At 36.7% G+C, this 16,826-nt stretch overlaps 1 protein-coding gene across 1 annotated transcript in view; it reads left to right on the plus strand.

Annotated features, from left to right (window-relative positions):
• ITGA8 (integrin subunit alpha 8) overlaps positions 1–16,826 on the plus strand; it is a 225,592-nt gene that overhangs the window by 159,617 nt on the left and 49,149 nt on the right. The window contains exons 24-25 of the mRNA XM_004379662.2: positions 7,063–7,168; positions 9,410–9,568. Of these exons, the coding sequence (XP_004379719.1) occupies positions 7,063–7,168; positions 9,410–9,568 (265 nt within the window). The remainder of the gene's footprint in view (positions 1–7,062; positions 7,169–9,409; positions 9,569–16,826) is intronic.

The raw sequence follows: 16,826 nt of genomic DNA on the forward strand, positions 1-16,826 counted from the left end.
ACTGAAAGTGAAGAGGACTTGAAGCACTTACTGATGAAGATCAAAGACCACAGCCTTCAGTATGGATTACACCTCAACATAAAGAAAACATAAATCCTCACAACTGGACCAATAAGCAACACCATGATAAATGGAGAAAAGATTGAAGCTGTCAAGGATTTCATTTTACTTGGATCCACAATCAACACCCACGGAAGCAGCAGTGAAATCAAATAATGCATTGTGTTGGGCAAATCTGCTGCAAAAGACCTCTTTAAAGTGTTAAAAAGCAAAGATGTCACTTTGAGGACAAGGTGCACCTGTCTGAAGCCATTGTGTTTTCAGTTGCCTCATGTGCATGTGAAAGTTGGACTATAAATAAGGAAGACCAAAGAAGAATTGACGCATTTGAGTTGTGGTGTTGGCGAAGAATATTGAATATACCATGGACTGCCAAAAGAACGAACAAATCTGTCTTGGAAGTACAACCAGAATGCTCCTTAGAAGCGAGGGTGTCGAGACTTCATCTCACATACTTTGGACATGTTACCAAGAGGGACCAGTCCCTGGAGAACAACATCATGCTTGGCAAACTGGAGAGCCAGTGAAAAAGAGGAACACCCTCAACAAGATGGATTGACATAGTGGCTACAACAATGGGCGCAAGCATAGCAACAATCATGAGGATGGTGCAGGAATGGGCAGTGTTTCATTGTGTTGTACGTAGGGTCTCTATGGGTTGTAACTGACTCAATGGCACCTAACAACAACAACACTGAGATGATTAGTTTTTCCTTTTTTGTTCATTACAGTGGTGAATCAATTGATTTTTGAATGTTAAACCAAACTTGCATTCTGGAGAAGACTCACGCTTAGTCATGATGATTATCCTTTTTATTGTGGAATTCAGCTTACTAAAATTTTGTTAATGATATTTTTGTCTGTGTTCATAAAAAATTTTGATCTGTAGTTTTCTTTTCTTACAATATCTTTTTCTGGTTTGAATATCAGAGAAATGTTAGCCTCATAAAATGAGTTGGAACTCTGCCTTCTATCATGCTATATTTTCTGGAAGAGCTTGTGTATAATTAGTATTATTCCTTCCTTACAAATTTGGTAGAATTGACCAGTGAAGCTATTTGGACCTAGGCTTTTCTTTGTAGGAAGATTTATAACTATGAATTCAATTTCATTCTTAGATATAAGGCTATTCAAGTTATCTGTTATCTGTTTCTTCTTGAATGAGCTTTAGTAGTTTGTCTTTTGAGGAATTTGTCTGTTTCATCTAAGTTGTTACATGTATTGGCATTAAGCTGTTCATAATAATGCTTTTTATGTTCCTTTTAATATCCACAGGCCCTCTAGTGATATCTGATGTTCATTCCTCATATTGGCAATTTGTGTCTTCTCTTTCTTTTTTTCCTGATCAATCTGGCTAGAGTTTTATCAAGTTTATTGATCTTTTCAAAGAACCAGCTTTTAGTTTCATTGATTTTTTTCTCTATTTTTGCTTTGTTTTATATTCCGTTTATTTGTGATTTTATCTTTATTATTTCCTTCCTTCTGCTTACTTTGGATTTGATTTTCTCTTCTTTTTCTAGTTCCTCTACATGGGAATTAGATCCTTGATTAGAGACCTCTCTTCTTATATAAGCATTCAGTGCTGTAAAATTACCTCTAAAAATTGCTTTAGCAAAATATCGAGATATTGATATCTCAGCTTTTTATTACAAATCATTTTGAAATATTTTCTAATTTCCTTTGTGATTTCTTCTTGAACTGATGAATTGATTCATAGGAAATAACTTGTTTGATTTATAGTTATTTGGTGTTTTTCTAGCTGTTTCGTGTTTATTGATTTCTAATTTAATTCCTCCATATATCTCTTGATGAGAAAAATACTATATTAAAAAAATCAGACAATAAAACACAAGCATTATTCTTTACTACCTTATTTTTATATCTTTTTTAAAATTTACAACTAGTGTATATGAAAATTTTCCTCCTTTCTAGGTAGCTTGTTTTAGTTTTGCTAGCTAAACCTAAATGAAAAGTGTTTCTTAATTTCAAAATAGTTGGAAAATGTTTTTATTAGTTAAGAAATAACTCGGTCCAGGGCAGCTAAAGAATTAATGCAAGTCTCTTTATTCTCACATACTCATTTTATGAGGTTAATGTTTTTGAATGTATTTCTTCACTTCTGGCATTAATTTTTCTAGGTAAAAAGAAAGAATCTTTCTATACTATTTTGTTAATAATCAAAATGAGGAACTAAAATTGAGTTTCTCATAGAGGTGCAATTATTTTTATTACTAGATTAATATTCAAAAATTGACTACAGCCTATTCTGTAAAGACTGTGCTATAAAGTTCTTTTTAGCCGTCTTGCAAAGTAAAGCCTTTCTCCCAAATGTCAGTTTATGCAGCAAAAATTTTGGTTCCAGTGTTTAATTCTTCAGGGAGCAAACAGCTACTGTATTGAAAACCTTCCATGTTCAGCCTTCAAGAAAACCTAATTTTTTTTTTTTTTTTTTTTTTTTGGCCAGTGCTGTTTATTCCTTTGCATTTTATCGTGCAGTATCTTAAGCAGTTTGTTTGTTTTTTTTTTAATTTACTTTTGTTTTTATAATTTTAAGAGTAAACTCAAATGTATTTCTTTGGGTGGGAAAAAATACTGAGGACTGTTTCATTTGTTGAAAAGCTATGTTATGGCAACACCGTCTTTAAACAAATTTACATACCATTTCTTGGTACAAAGATTAATTTAGCATAGTTCTGTAAGAAGTAAATTTGGTCACAAGAGGCAGCACTCTACATATGGAGCTCACCAAAAATAATAAAATTGCAGCCTTTGTAAAATAATCAGTACTGAGTTGGTTTGTATAAAGAGAGACTACAATCATGAATAACCAAAATCAGCATAGGACACTGTCTACAGCTGGTACAGCCAACATTGTTCTGTATAATAAACAGTAATCTTTACTATTTGGGACTAGTAGAGTTTGAAAATAGGGTTCACACTGTACTACCAAGTCCTCAGTTTGAACTTCCTCATAGCATATAAGGTTTTTTTAATCAAAAAAACTAATTCTTTGTTTCCCCTTCAAATCCATCTCCAATTTCCATTGACCGTTGGCAGTGCTCCAGTCTTCTCATTACTCGAGTCTCTCGGTGGAATAGTGCTCTAATCCTCCATCAGTGCATGAGGGCTATTCAGTAAGTGTGGTTAGATTATTGTGCTAGCAGTTCACCCTTGTCTAAAACCCGAAAACCAAACCCATTGCCATCGAATCGTTTCCTACTCATAGTGACCCTATAGGACAAAGTAGAACTGCCCCATAGGGTTTCCAAGGAGTGCCTGGTGGATTTAAACTGCCAGCCTTTTGGTTAGCAGCCGTAGCTCTTAACCACTACGTCACCAGGGTTCCCACCCTTGTCTAGTGACCAGATTATACTCTTCCTTTCTTGCTTGCCTTCCTTCTAAAAAAACAAATTAACTTCGAAAACCAGTGATCAATGTTTCATTTATCTGGTTGGAATCATTAGAGAGCCATTGTTTCTCATGTTTTCCCCAGACTTAAACAGATCTTTAAGGGTAGATAACTGGGTTTTGTGATCCATACTTTTTGAAAGATTTTGCCATGCCCCATGATAGATTTTTGTTTGTTTTTTTTTAATAGATATGTATTTTATTTTGTTACAGGACTGGGCCAGGAAGTTTAACTTGTGTTTACTAAAATTTTCTGCAGCTGAAAGGGTGACTGACCTTAGGATCCCTCAACTAACAACAACAACATGGACCCATAGATTAATATATGTGACCTCTATGGGGACGTATGGGATCCCTTTGGCCCGATTGTGTATTGGAAATAGACTGGATGATACTTAGGAAACTTGAGCACTAGTCCTCGCCTGCAGCTAACCCACTAATTCTCTGGAAGCCAGTTTTCCTTTCGTGTACAAAATGAAGGATTTTGACCAGATTATTTGCACAGCATGTGTCCAAGTCGAAAGAATTATGATTCTGTGGTCCTAGAGGATTTATGACTAGTCCTACAGAATTGATGGCAATAACAACAACAGCAAAACAGGAGAGAAAATCTTGTTCACTTCCCTTCTGTATTTATTCTCTGTGCCAATAAAAAGTTTAAAAAAGGTTCCCTAGAGCCTCACACTGGATGTTGGCATCAAAGCATGGACTCAACTGTCTGCTGCCAGGCTGATGGCAAAGTAAAGCTCTGGGAGGTGCAGTCCTCAAGACCCAGTGGGAATGGAAGCTCCAACTCTGGGCTTTCCTCTGATGAGAGTAACCTGTCATCTTCCGACTATCTCCCACACCAAGTCCCCTATGTTTGATCGGAACATGATTTAATCCAGTCAAGTAAGAAGAAGGACAGTGGTATAATGATGAATCAATATAAGAATAGAGAATTTTTAGCTATCTGCCCAGCAAAGCTCTGCTTTTAACAGTTGTACATTAAAGGGTTATGCAAGGGGCTTTACAATTTAGCAACATTTTTGTGAGTTGTCAGTTTTAAAAATGCATAGAATCCACCCACTCCTGGAAAACAATGCAACCAAAATAACTTTGGCCCAAACATTTGAGGTATTTTCTAATCATTTGTGGTATATAACCCAAAGAGTTTATCATAATTTTTCAGATGATGGAATAGAGACATACAAAATTAAATTACTTGCCCTAGGGTCAGAATTTATTCCAAGAAATTTTGTTTTCTGCTTTAAAAAGATATTATTTAGAATAAAAAAAAGATATTTGAAGTTGCTAGAGACTATGTTAATTATTGTTGTTAGTTGCCATCAAGTCGGTGACATTTATAACAGAATGAAATGTTACCCAGTCCCATGCCATCTTCATGATCATTAGTATGTTTGAATCCATTGTGGTTATTGTGTTGTCATGGATTGAACTGTGTCCCCCAAAAATATTTGTCAACTTGGCTGGGTCATGATTCCCAGTATTGTATGATTGTCTACCATTTTGTAATCTGATGTGATTTCCTTAGTGTTGTAAATTCAATCACTATGATGTAATAAGATGGATTAATGGCAGTTATACATGAGGTATACAAGATTTGATAGTGTCTTAAGGCAATCTCTTTTGAGATATAAAAGAGAGAAGCAAGCAGAGACACATGGGAGCCTCACACCACCGAGAAAGCAGTGCCAGGAGCAGAGGGCGTCCTTTGGACCTGAGGTTCCTGTGCTGAGATGGTCCCAGACCAAGGGAAGACTGATGCATCACAAGGACCTTCCTCCAGAGCCAATGAAGAGAGAAAGCCTTCTCCTGGAGCTGATGCCCTAAATTTGGACTTGTAGCCTACTGGACCATGAGAGAATAAACTTCTCTTTGTTAAAGCCATCCACTTGTGGTATTTCTGTTATAGCAGCACTAGATGACTAAAACGTGTCAATCCAGCTCATTGAGGGTTTCCCTTGTTTTTGCTGATCCTCAACTTTACCAAACATGATGTCCCTGTCTAGCGATTGGTCTTTCCTGATGACGTGTCCAAACTAAGCTAGTCAAAGTCTGGCCATCCTCACTTCTAAGGAGCATTCTGATTGTATTTCTTCTAAGATTGATTTGTTTATTCTTTTGGCTATCCATGGTACATACATTATTCTTCATCCTTAAAAGAGCATTGAAGACATTGATTGCCAAAAGAGATGTTTTTGTTCAAGTTACTTTTAGCTGAAGGTCGAGAATTCTTTTAAGGATATTTTTTAACTAAAAACTGCTAGAAAGCATTTTTTTAGAAGTATCTTAAACTTTTTTAAAAAATCAATCATTAGTTTGTTTTCAGCTTTTAATATGGAATAAGGCAACAGACTGTATTTTGTTTATTGTATTCACTTTCTAGGCATAAGTTGCAGTTAAAAATACCTGTATATCAAGTCACTATCATACTTACATGATGAGTACACCATTTAGTGCTCTCTCTCTCTCAGGACACTTGAGTTTTTTATAAGACAACTCTAGGACTCCACCATACTTTATTTTGTTTTAGCTCTGGACCTGGCCTTGTGAGGAGTATGACTGCATTAGTGGGAAGCCGATCAAATCTAGGAAGGAGGAATATACAAGCAGCCACTTTTCTATTCTGAACTATTTTATTAGAAACTGTATTTCTTCACCACTGGCTATTTAAAATACCACACAGAATCCTACATTTTCATCCACAAAAAAAGTCTTATTTCTTGATATGGCTAATAACAAGAATTATAAATCCCATGTATGCACATACACACACGCTCACTCACTGACTTACACTTATACAGGAGATATATATACATGTAAAATATGTATAAATATACATCTATCTATCTACATATTTCTTGTTGTTGTGTACCATCTTGTCAATTCCAACTCATAGCAACCTATGTGACAGAGTAAAACTGCCCCATAGGATTTTCTAGGCTGAAATCTTTATGGGAGCAGGTTTCTAGGTCTTTTCTCCTGCAGAGCCACCAGTGGGTTTGAACTACTGACATTTAGATTAGCACCCGAGTGCTTAACCACTGTGCCACAAGGATGTTCTCACTGTGTATGTGTGTGCGTGTGTATATACATACTCATATCCCATATATATACATATGTCTGTATGTATATATATCCCATATATATATACACATATGTACATATATGCATACATGTATATTTATGTATATATCCTGTTTCAATTCTCTGCTCTTTCAGGGTAGTTTTTCTCAACTCTGGAACTCTTTCTGCTCTGCCCCCTAGTGGCCAAGAGGTGTGAAATATTCATTTCTGGGTGGTTGTTAGGTGCCCTCAAGTCAATTCCGACTCATACATAGCAATCCCATAGGGATACCGACCAGTAATTAAGAAAAGCCCATAGCAGATGTTTCAAATTCTTCACTGTTAGGTATTTTGTTGAACTTTGCCTTCAATATTTTTTCCTTATAGGCAATATGTACTCAAATAAATTGAGAGCCACTTTTTTCTTCTGCTGTTGATATACTGTATTCTGGTGAAACATCTTTTACATATGCCATCATCCAAATTAACAATTAACAAATAACAGTTACCAATTCCATGTTTCAGAGTATCCCACCCTCCGCAGATTGTTCTGCCCATTCGTAACTGGGAACCGGAAGAAGAGCCCCACAAAGAAGAAGAAGTTGGACCTTTGGTGGAACATATTTATGAGGTAGTTGTTGGCCATGTTAAAGTTGCATTAGGGGTTTATTCTTATCCTCTTTATTAATAAACTCTGTTCAGCATTTTAAAAACACCAGCCCAAGATCTGAGCTTTATATACATCCAGATTCATGCTGGTATAATATCATATTGCAGTAGAAAGTGGTGGGTGTCTTGTTAAGCAACCACAGATACGGCTCCTTGTTCCTCAGTGGTGAGAACTATGATGTAGGGAGAAAACCTGTTATATTGTTACTATGCTTCTCTTTAAAATATTCTTTATTTCCTCTCTTTTTAATGGTAGGATGGTCTGAGCATAAAAGTGCCTAGCTTCCTTGGCTTTATTTCATTTCTTTCTACATTTTCAGGTATCCTTAAAACCACTCATCTCTTAAATAGAAGATCACCAACTAGAAGGAACCAGACAAAGATCCTATGAATTATTTACTTTTGTACCAAAACAATACAAATATAATACATAAGATGGGTGGATGGGTGTATAGATAAGAATAATGTTACTTTCCATTCAGATAACCCAAATTAGAAATGAAAAATTTATTCTGAGATTTGAAATAGCCAATCAATTAATGAAATATTTTCCAGAAGCAAACCAGCAACACAAAAAAAAAAAGCCCTGATGATCTTTTCCCTCTCCAAGTGTTAAATAGTGAATGAGGAAGAAATTTATTGATATATCATGTGAAACATTTAAATTTTTTATGTTTAAAAACCAACAGATACAGTAAAGAGTTAGTCTAGTAGTAATTGTTATTATTGTTTAATAAACTCAGTGCTAATAGCAGAGAGTAATTATTCCTATTCATTTTTAAGGGGCTAAGACTGGAACTTTGATAAAATGCTATTCCAAGCCTTTTTCTGTTTGTGGTTCCTTCTTGATGAATGCCTTCTGTTCCTTTCTTGTTGTTACTCTTGCCACTGACCCTGCTAATAATTATATCGCTTTCATCCTTCAGCTATAAGGGACATGAGTCATATTCTCTAAGGTTGACAATAAAGATATTTGAACACTAACTAACTGTTTACCTCTGTGGGAAAGAAGTGTCAACTCCTGTGCAGCATCAACATGAAAACTTCTCTGTCATTTGCCCAGCCTGCCGCTCAGAATCAAAAGCCGCGTCCAATGCTGGATCAAAGCTTTACCTTAAGCAATTCTGATAGCAAAAGGATAACACAGTGTCCAAGGACCCGCAGATGAAAGTACTTCATTGGAAAGAAATGCTGTAAAATAATTTACTAAAGCTTTGCATGCTGGTTTCTACATAAGAACGGTGAAACTTTAAAATTTGAAAACATATTCAGATGCAATCATTCTCAGGGAAGCCCTGCTTTTAATCTTAGCATAACTGGATCTTTAAATTTTAGGGTTGTTATTAATAGTGCTGCAAGTAATAATCAAATGTTTCTTACATGCTAATCTCATGTCTCATAATATTGTATCAACGGATATCATGTTGCTTTGACATGTAAATTTAATTGGGCCATCTAAATAAGTAGAAACAATAATAAATTATTTTATTGGTTATTATAAGAACTATGAAAAAAAAGTCCCTGCTGACTTTTGGATGAAGTTTTCAAACCACAATAAATTTAAACATTCTGTTTTTTCACAAGCCTCTCTGTGTCCTCCCTCAGAGTACAATTTCCATGCGTTAAAAATATTCATCTCCTTATAAGTTGTGGCCTTTCTTTCCCTGAGATTCGCTGATTAACAAAAAGGAGCTCAGCTTTGAAACATGCGCTTGAAGTAAACTGTGGTGAGCACGGGCCGTCTTTGGCACTTGATGGATGGCCATTTTTCCAGGGGGTGAAAGAGAGTGCATTGCATGTGGTTGCAATTGACAAGTCAGTAGTCAGGAAAGAGAAGACATTTAAATGCAAAGAAAGAATAACCAAGTTTTGAAAGCATGTAGTTAAAATTGCACTTCTTGTGCTAAAATTAAATTAATATAAATTTAAGGCAAACGTCAGTGATTTCACACAGGGTCAATGCGATTTGTGGTATTTGCTGTTAGAGCTTCAAAGAGTAAAGAGTCTTCTCTAGGCATCATCACATCACACCCTCAGAGCTGCTGTCTCCCATACTGACTTTATTTTATGATTTTCCACAGCCATATTCCAGATGATCTTAAATCAATAATATATGTAATTAAAGCATACAGAGTACACTGAGTTTGATTTCATCTTCCTGACTTGTGCTATACTGTACACATGATGTGTTATTTGCTTACAGCTGCACAATACTGGGCCAAGTACCATCAGTGACACCCTTCTAGAAGTGGGTTGGCCATTCTCTGCCCGGGGTGAATTTCTCCTCTATATTTTCCATATTCAAACTCTGGGACCTCTGCGGTGCCAAACAAATGCTGACATCAACCCACAGGATATAAAGGTAAGAGTCTGTTCTGACCAGCAGTCTTAGTTGTTGTAGTTGTTTATAATAAGGAAAAAAAAAAACAAAACAGCAGATTTTGAAAAGCTGAGTAATTATAAAAATAAATTTCTTCACTGATAATTGACTAGACCATTTTTTTAGTATAATCGTTAAAATGCCAAACCTAATTTAAACTGTCACTCCTAGAAAACTTAAATTTCTCTTAGTTTTATTTCTCATGATAAAGCACTCAATGTGGAGGTGACCTGTCATTTATTTAGCCTCTTTCAATATGTAACTTTTATATATGGTTTAATTAGCAGTGCAACCACACAAAAATGTTTAAAAATAGAAATGTCATATTTTGGGAAATTCAGAAATACGTTATTGTCAAAACATTTTTAGTATGTTGCCAAAAGACATGAGGATCTTTGCCAAAATGAACTTTTCTAGTAGTTGCCAACACCAAATTGTAAAATGTGATAATTTGCCAAAGGCTATCTGAATGTCCTGAGAGTCCCAGGACTGGAATTTTCAAGACCCCTCCTCCCTCATTTTTTTTTTTTTTTTTTGTCTGAGAAAAGCTTTATTTCTCCTTTACTTTTGAAGGATAATTTCAGTGGGTACAGAATCCTAGATTGGTGGGGGGTTTTTTCCCCCTAACACTTTAAATATTGTACTCCACTGTCTTCTTACTTGCATGGTTTCTGAAGAAAAGTCAGATGTCATTTTTATCCTTCTTCCTCTATAGGAAGATATGCTCTATAGTTTTGAGATTGGCTCATTATTTTCCACTATAATTTCCTCCCTACCCCCGGCATCTTTTCTTCAGTTCTCTGCAGTTTGAATATGATATGCCTAGTTGTAAATTTTTTGGTATTTATTCATCTTGGTGTCCTCTGAGATTCCCAGGTCTGTGGTTTAATGTCTGCCATTAATTTTGGAAAATTTTCAGCCATTATTAATTCAAATATTTTTTTATTCCTCTCCCTCTCTTTCTTCTTCTGGTATTCCCATTACACATATGTTATACCTTTTATCATTGTCCCACAGTTCTTGGATATTCCATTCTGTTTGTTTTTGTTTTGTTTTTCATTCTTTTTTCTCTCTGCTTTTCACTTTGGGAAGTTTCTATTGATATATCTTCAAGCTCACTGATTCTTTCCTTGACATTGTCCAATCTACTTATGAGCCCACCAAAGGCATTCTTCATTTCTTTTACAGTGCTTTCAATTTCTAGAATTTCCTTTTGATTCTTTCTTAGTTTCCATATTTCTGCTTATATTAACAATTTATCTTGTATGTGGTCCATTTTTTCCATTAGATCTTTTAGCATATTAATCATAAAAAACCAAACCCATTGCTGTTGAGTCAATTCTGACTCATAGCAACCCTGTCGGACAGAGTAGAACTGCCCCGTAGAGTTTCCAGGGAGTGCCTGGTTGATTCGAACTGACAACCTTTTGGTCAGCAGCCATAGCACTTAACCACTATGTCACTAGGGTTTCCATACTAATCATAGTTATTTAAAATTGTCAATCTGATAATTACAAAATCTCTGTCATATCTGAGTCTTGTTCTGATACTTGGTTTGTCTCTTCAGACTGTGTTTTTTACCTATTAGTACACTTCATAATTTTTTGTTGAAAGCTGGACATTATGCACCAGGTAAAAGGAACTAAGGTAGTTAGACTTTAGTGTGAGGTTTTATGTTTATCTGGCTGGGAGTTAGGCTCTGTTTAGTGTTTGCTGTAGGTGTAGTGTCAGAAGCTAACATTTTTTTCTAGGGTCCTTGTTTCTGTTTCCTGTGTTATCTTTGGGTTTCCATAGAGAATCCCTCTTAAATAGGGTCTGAGCCTTGCAGTTCTCTTCAGCTGAAATCCCCTGTTATTATACAGGCATCTTATTGATGTGGTGGTAAGGTTCATGTGTGGTGGTGGAACCATTCTATAGTCCTATGATTGGTATCAGTCTTTTAGTGAGCCTGTGTCCCTGGGCTGTGATCTTCACAAGGGCTTCTTAGCCCCCCTCTGCCACTTTTAGGTGAGATAGCAAGGCTAGAGGGGGCTGAAGGTGAATATTTCCCTTCCCCCAGGTCAGTTGTTGTTGTTGTTAGGTGCCATCAAGTTGGTTCCAACTCATAGTGACCCTATGCACCACAGAACGAAACACTGCCTGGTCCTGCGCCATACTCACAATCATTGTTATGCTTGAGCCCATTGTTGCAGCCACTGTGTCAGTCCATCTTGTTGAGGGTCTTCCTCCTTTTCACTCACCCTGTACTTTACCGAGCATGATGTCCTTCTCCAGGGACTGGTCCCTCCTGATAACATGTCCAAAGTACGTAAGACATAGTCTCGTCATCCTTCCTTCTAAGGAGCATTCTGGTTGTATTTCTTCCAAGACAGATTTATTCGTTCTTTCGGCAGTCTGTGGTATATTCAGTATTCTTTGCCAACATCACAATTCAAAGGCGTCAGTTCTTCTTCGGTCTTCCTTATTTATTGTCCAGCTTTCACATGCATATGATGCAACTGAAAATACCATGGCTTGGGTCAGGCGCACCTTAGCCTTCCAGGTGACATCTTTGCCTTTCAACACTTTAAAGAGGTCTTTTGTAGCAGATTTGCCCAATGCAATGCGTCTTTTGATTTCCTGACTGCTGCTTCCATGTGTGTTGATTGTGGATCCAAGTAAAATGAAATCCTTGACAACTTCAGTCTTTTCTCTGTTTATCATGATGTTGCTTTTTTGTCCAGTTGTGAGGATTTTTCTTTTCTTTATGTTGAGGTGTAATCGATACTGAAGGCTGTGGTCTTTGATCTTCACCAGAAAGTGCTTCAAGTCCTCTTCACTTTCAGCAAGCAAGGTTGTGTTACCTGCATAAGGCAGGTTGTTAATAAGTCTTTCTCCAATCCTGATGCCCCTTCTTCATATAGTCCAGCTTCTTGGATTATTAGCTCAGCATACAGATTGAATAGATATGGTGAAAGGATGCAGCCCTGATGCACGCCTTTCCTGACTTTAAACCACACAGTATCCCCTTGTTCTGTCCAAATAACTGCCTCTTGATCTCCCTACAGGTTCCTCATGAGCACAATTAAGTGTTCTGGAATTCCCATTCTTCACAATGTTATCCATAATTTGTTATGATCCACACAATCGAATGCCTTTGCATAATCAATAAAAGACAGCTAAACATCTTTCTGTTATTCTCTGCTTTCAGCCAGGATCCATCTGACATCAGCAATGATATCCATGTCCTCTTCTGAATCCTGCCTGAATTTCTGGCAGTTCCCTGTTGACATACTGCTGCAGCCACTTTTGAATTATCTTTAGCAAAATTTTACTTGTGTGTGATATTGATATTGCTCAATAATTTCCACATTTGGTTGGATCACGTTTCTTGGGAATAGGCACAAATATGGATCTCTTCCAGTCAGTTGGCCAGGTAGCTGTCTTCCAAATTTCTGGGCATAGATGAGTGAGCACTTCCAGCGCTGCATCTGTTTGTTGAAATGTATCAGTTGATACTCTATCAATTCCTGGAGCCAATGCAGCTTGGACTTCTTCCTTCGGTACCATTGGTTCCTGATGATATGCTACCTCTTGAAATGGTTGAACGTCAACCAATTCTTTTTGGTATAATGATTCTGTGTATTCTTTCCATCTTCTTTTGATGCTTCCTGCGTTGTTTAATATTTTCCCCCATAGAATCCTTCAGTATTGCAACTCGAGGCTTGAATTCTTTCCTCAGTTCTTTCAGCTTGAGGAATGCCGAGCATGTTCTTCCCTTTTGGTTTTCTATCTCCAGCTGTTTACACATGTCGTTATAATACTTTACTTTGTCTTCTCGAGCCACCCTTTGAAATCTGCTGTTCAGTTCTTTTACTTCAACATTTCTTCCTTTTGCTTTAGCTACTCTACATTCAAGAGCAAGTTTCTGTGTCTCTTCTGACATCCATTTTGGTCTTTTCTTCCTTTCCTGTCTTTTTAATGAGCTCTTGCTTTCTTCATGTATGATGTCCTTGATGTCATTCCATAACTCAACTGCTCTTCAGTCATTAGGGTTCAACACATCAAATTTGTTCTTGAGACAGTCTCTAAATTCAGGTGGGATATACTCAAGGTCATACTTTGGCTCTCATGGACTTGTTCTAATTTTCTTCAGTTTCAACTTGAACTTGCATATGAGCAATTAATGGTCTGTTCCAAAGTCAGCCCCTGACCTTGTTCTGACTGATGATATTGAGCTTTTCCATCATCTGTTTCCACAGATGTAGTCAATTGATTCCTGTGTATTCCATCTGGCAAGTCCATGTGTATAGTTGCTGTTTATGTTGGTTGAAAAAAAGGTATTTGCAATGAAGAAGTCATTGATCTTGCAAAATTCTATCATGCAATCTCCAGCATCATTTCTATCACCAAGGTCATATTTTCCAGTTACCGATCCTTCTTCTTTGTTTCCAACTTTAGCATTCCAATCACCAGTAATTATCAGTACATCCTGATTGCATGTTTGATCAATTTCAGATTGAAGAGATTGGTAAAAATCTTCAATTTCTTCATCTTTGGCCTTAGTGGTTGGTGTGTAAATTTGATTAATAGTCGTATTAACTGGTCTTCCTTGTAGGCGTGTGGATATTATCCTATCACTGACGTCGATGTACTTCAGGATAGATCTTGAAATGTTCTTTTTGACGATAAATGCAACCCCATTCCTCTTCAAGTTGTCATTCCTGGCATAGTAGACCAAATGGTTGTCTGATTCAAAATGGCCAATACCAGTACATTTCAGCTCACTAATGCCTAGGAAATCGATATTTATGCATTCCATTTTATTTTTTACAACTTCCAATTTTCCTAGTTTCATACTTCATACATTCCATGTTTTGATTATTAATGGATGTTTGCAGCTGTTTCTTCTCATTTTGAGTCGTGCCACATCAGCAAATGAAGGTCCTGAAAGCTTGACTCCATCCACGTCATTAAGATCGACTCTACTTTGAGGAGACAGCTCTTCCCCAGTTGTCTTTTGAGTGCCTTCCAACCTAGCACTATATCAGACAATGTTCCACTGCTATTCGTAAGATTTTCACTGGCTAATTCTTTTCAGAAGTAGACTGCCAGGTCCTTCTTCCTAATCTGCCTTAGTCTGGAAGCTCAGCTGAAACCTGTCCACCATGGGTGACCTTGCTGGTATCTGGGTACCTGTGGCATAGTTTCCAGCATCACAGCAACACGCAAGCACCCACAGTATGAAAAACTGACAGACATGAGGGGGCCAGGTCAGTTAGGTGCTGGTAAAACTCAAGTTAGTTAGGCTGTGGTAAAATAGTTTCCCTCAAGGGAAGAACTTGTTAAGGAGAACAGAAAGCTCTGGGTGTATCTTAAAATGGTTACTTTCCCTACACCTGCCACAACCACAAGGAGATTTTTCTTCCTTCTTCACAGTGAGAACCTGGTGGGACTTCTGGAGGTAAAACTCAGGAAAGTGTGGGGCCCTCCCTAAGACTGCATTCCCGCACCCCCTTATAGTTTTTAACTCCCAAGCTATTCCAGACTGAGCCTCTAGCAATTCATCAATTACAGTTTAAATTGTTCCTGTTGGTACTTGTTCCGGTGGAGGACTTCTGCTCCTGGGCTTCGACTTCCAGTAAGCTGTGATTCTTTGTACCCACCGTCCTTTCTCTTCAGTTTTTTGGAGCAACAGTTTTTACTGTGACCCAATTCTCTAATGGATCTAAGCAGAATTGTTGATTTTCAGTTTGTTCCCCCTTTTCCTTTTTGTAGGACCCCATTTCTTAGTGAAGCTTGTAGGGAAGGCAAGAGCAGTGCTTCTCAAACTGTTGTGCATCCAGATCAGCTGGGTGTCTGTTAAAATGCACATTCAGATTTCTTGGGTCTGAGGAAATCTAAGATTCTGCCTCTCTACAAGCTCCCACCTGATGTTCATGCTGCTAGTTGGCTGGTCACACTTTGATTAACAAGGAGCTCAAGTGTTGACAAATCCGATCCCACTTAGAGTAAGATACAAATTTGGCTTTAGTTTCCGTCTGGAAAGACATTAGCATAAACCCTTCAAAATGTCATATTTGTATATTTAAAAAAAAAAAAAACTGGTTTATCGGATGTTTTTCTCCAGAAAAACTTCATGTGAGAATCAATGTTCTCCTAGTACCTTCAGGGACACAATGTCTTTGTTAGAAGCAGAGCACAGGGCAGGCTTCATGAAATACTGATGAAGTACTGACTCAGCCACTCAGGACACAGGTCTGCTCCATCCAGGAGACGAGTCATTGCTGTTATGAAAGGCTTTTTTTTTTTTTCAACCCAACATGCCTTCTGTTCAGCAAGAGAAAGACTAAAAGATGGTCTAATATTAAAGAACTTATGGGGCAACAAGTCTCCTTCTTTATGGAGAAATAATAAATCAGGCCACTTATATTACACAGTGTTATTTCAGATACTTCCTTCTTGGAATTTTTTTCCATTACCTCTTTTTTTGCTCTTCATTGAGATGATTTTAGTGTCTTCAAGGACAGTAACTTATTATAAAATAACATCTTCAGATATTAATGAATAACATTTAAGTAATTAAAATTTTCAGCATCTTTTCCATATATTTAACATACTCTATGTTTTAGTCATAGATTCTTAAATCTAAATTGTCAGGCGCACATGATCATGCAGAAGTCTTCTAAATCCCTTTGCGTGTAATGTTTAGTTTATATCTGACATTATTTACATATGTTTGTATATATTATATAACTTGTTTAATGTGCACCAAGTTGGTTGTGACTTATTTTTCCTTTGTTACAATTCTACAGTCATTTACGAAGATAGGGACAGTACCAAATAGATAACTCATCTTAAATGTTACAGATTTGTGCATACTGAGTTGTCGTATATACTGAGAACCTGGTATTGTCTGCTACCCAGTTATTCTTTAAGGCATAAACTGTAATTAAAAATCTGTCTAAAGTTAGTACTTTTCAAAACACAACTTAATTATGCTCCTAGTATAAAATTCTCAGTTTTTGGAAATGAATATTAAGAGTATTTAAAATAATTATAAGAGTAAGTTTTTTTAATCCGAATTCATGAAAAATTAAAATGTTATTACTTTCAGGTGCTTTTAAGTATGACCCAGAGTGTCTAATAGAACTTTTATCAACAAATAAATTTAAAATAATTGATAATCAGTATATTTTGTATCAGTGACTATAAACAAAGGAGAATACTCAAAATTATTTTCCTCTTAAGATATTAAATA

This window comes from Trichechus manatus, unplaced genomic scaffold, assembly GCF_000243295.1.
Source record: "Trichechus manatus latirostris isolate Lorelei unplaced genomic scaffold, TriManLat1.0 scaffold00067, whole genome shotgun sequence".
NCBI classification, from domain to species: Eukaryota; Metazoa; Chordata; class Mammalia; order Sirenia; family Trichechidae; genus Trichechus; species Trichechus manatus.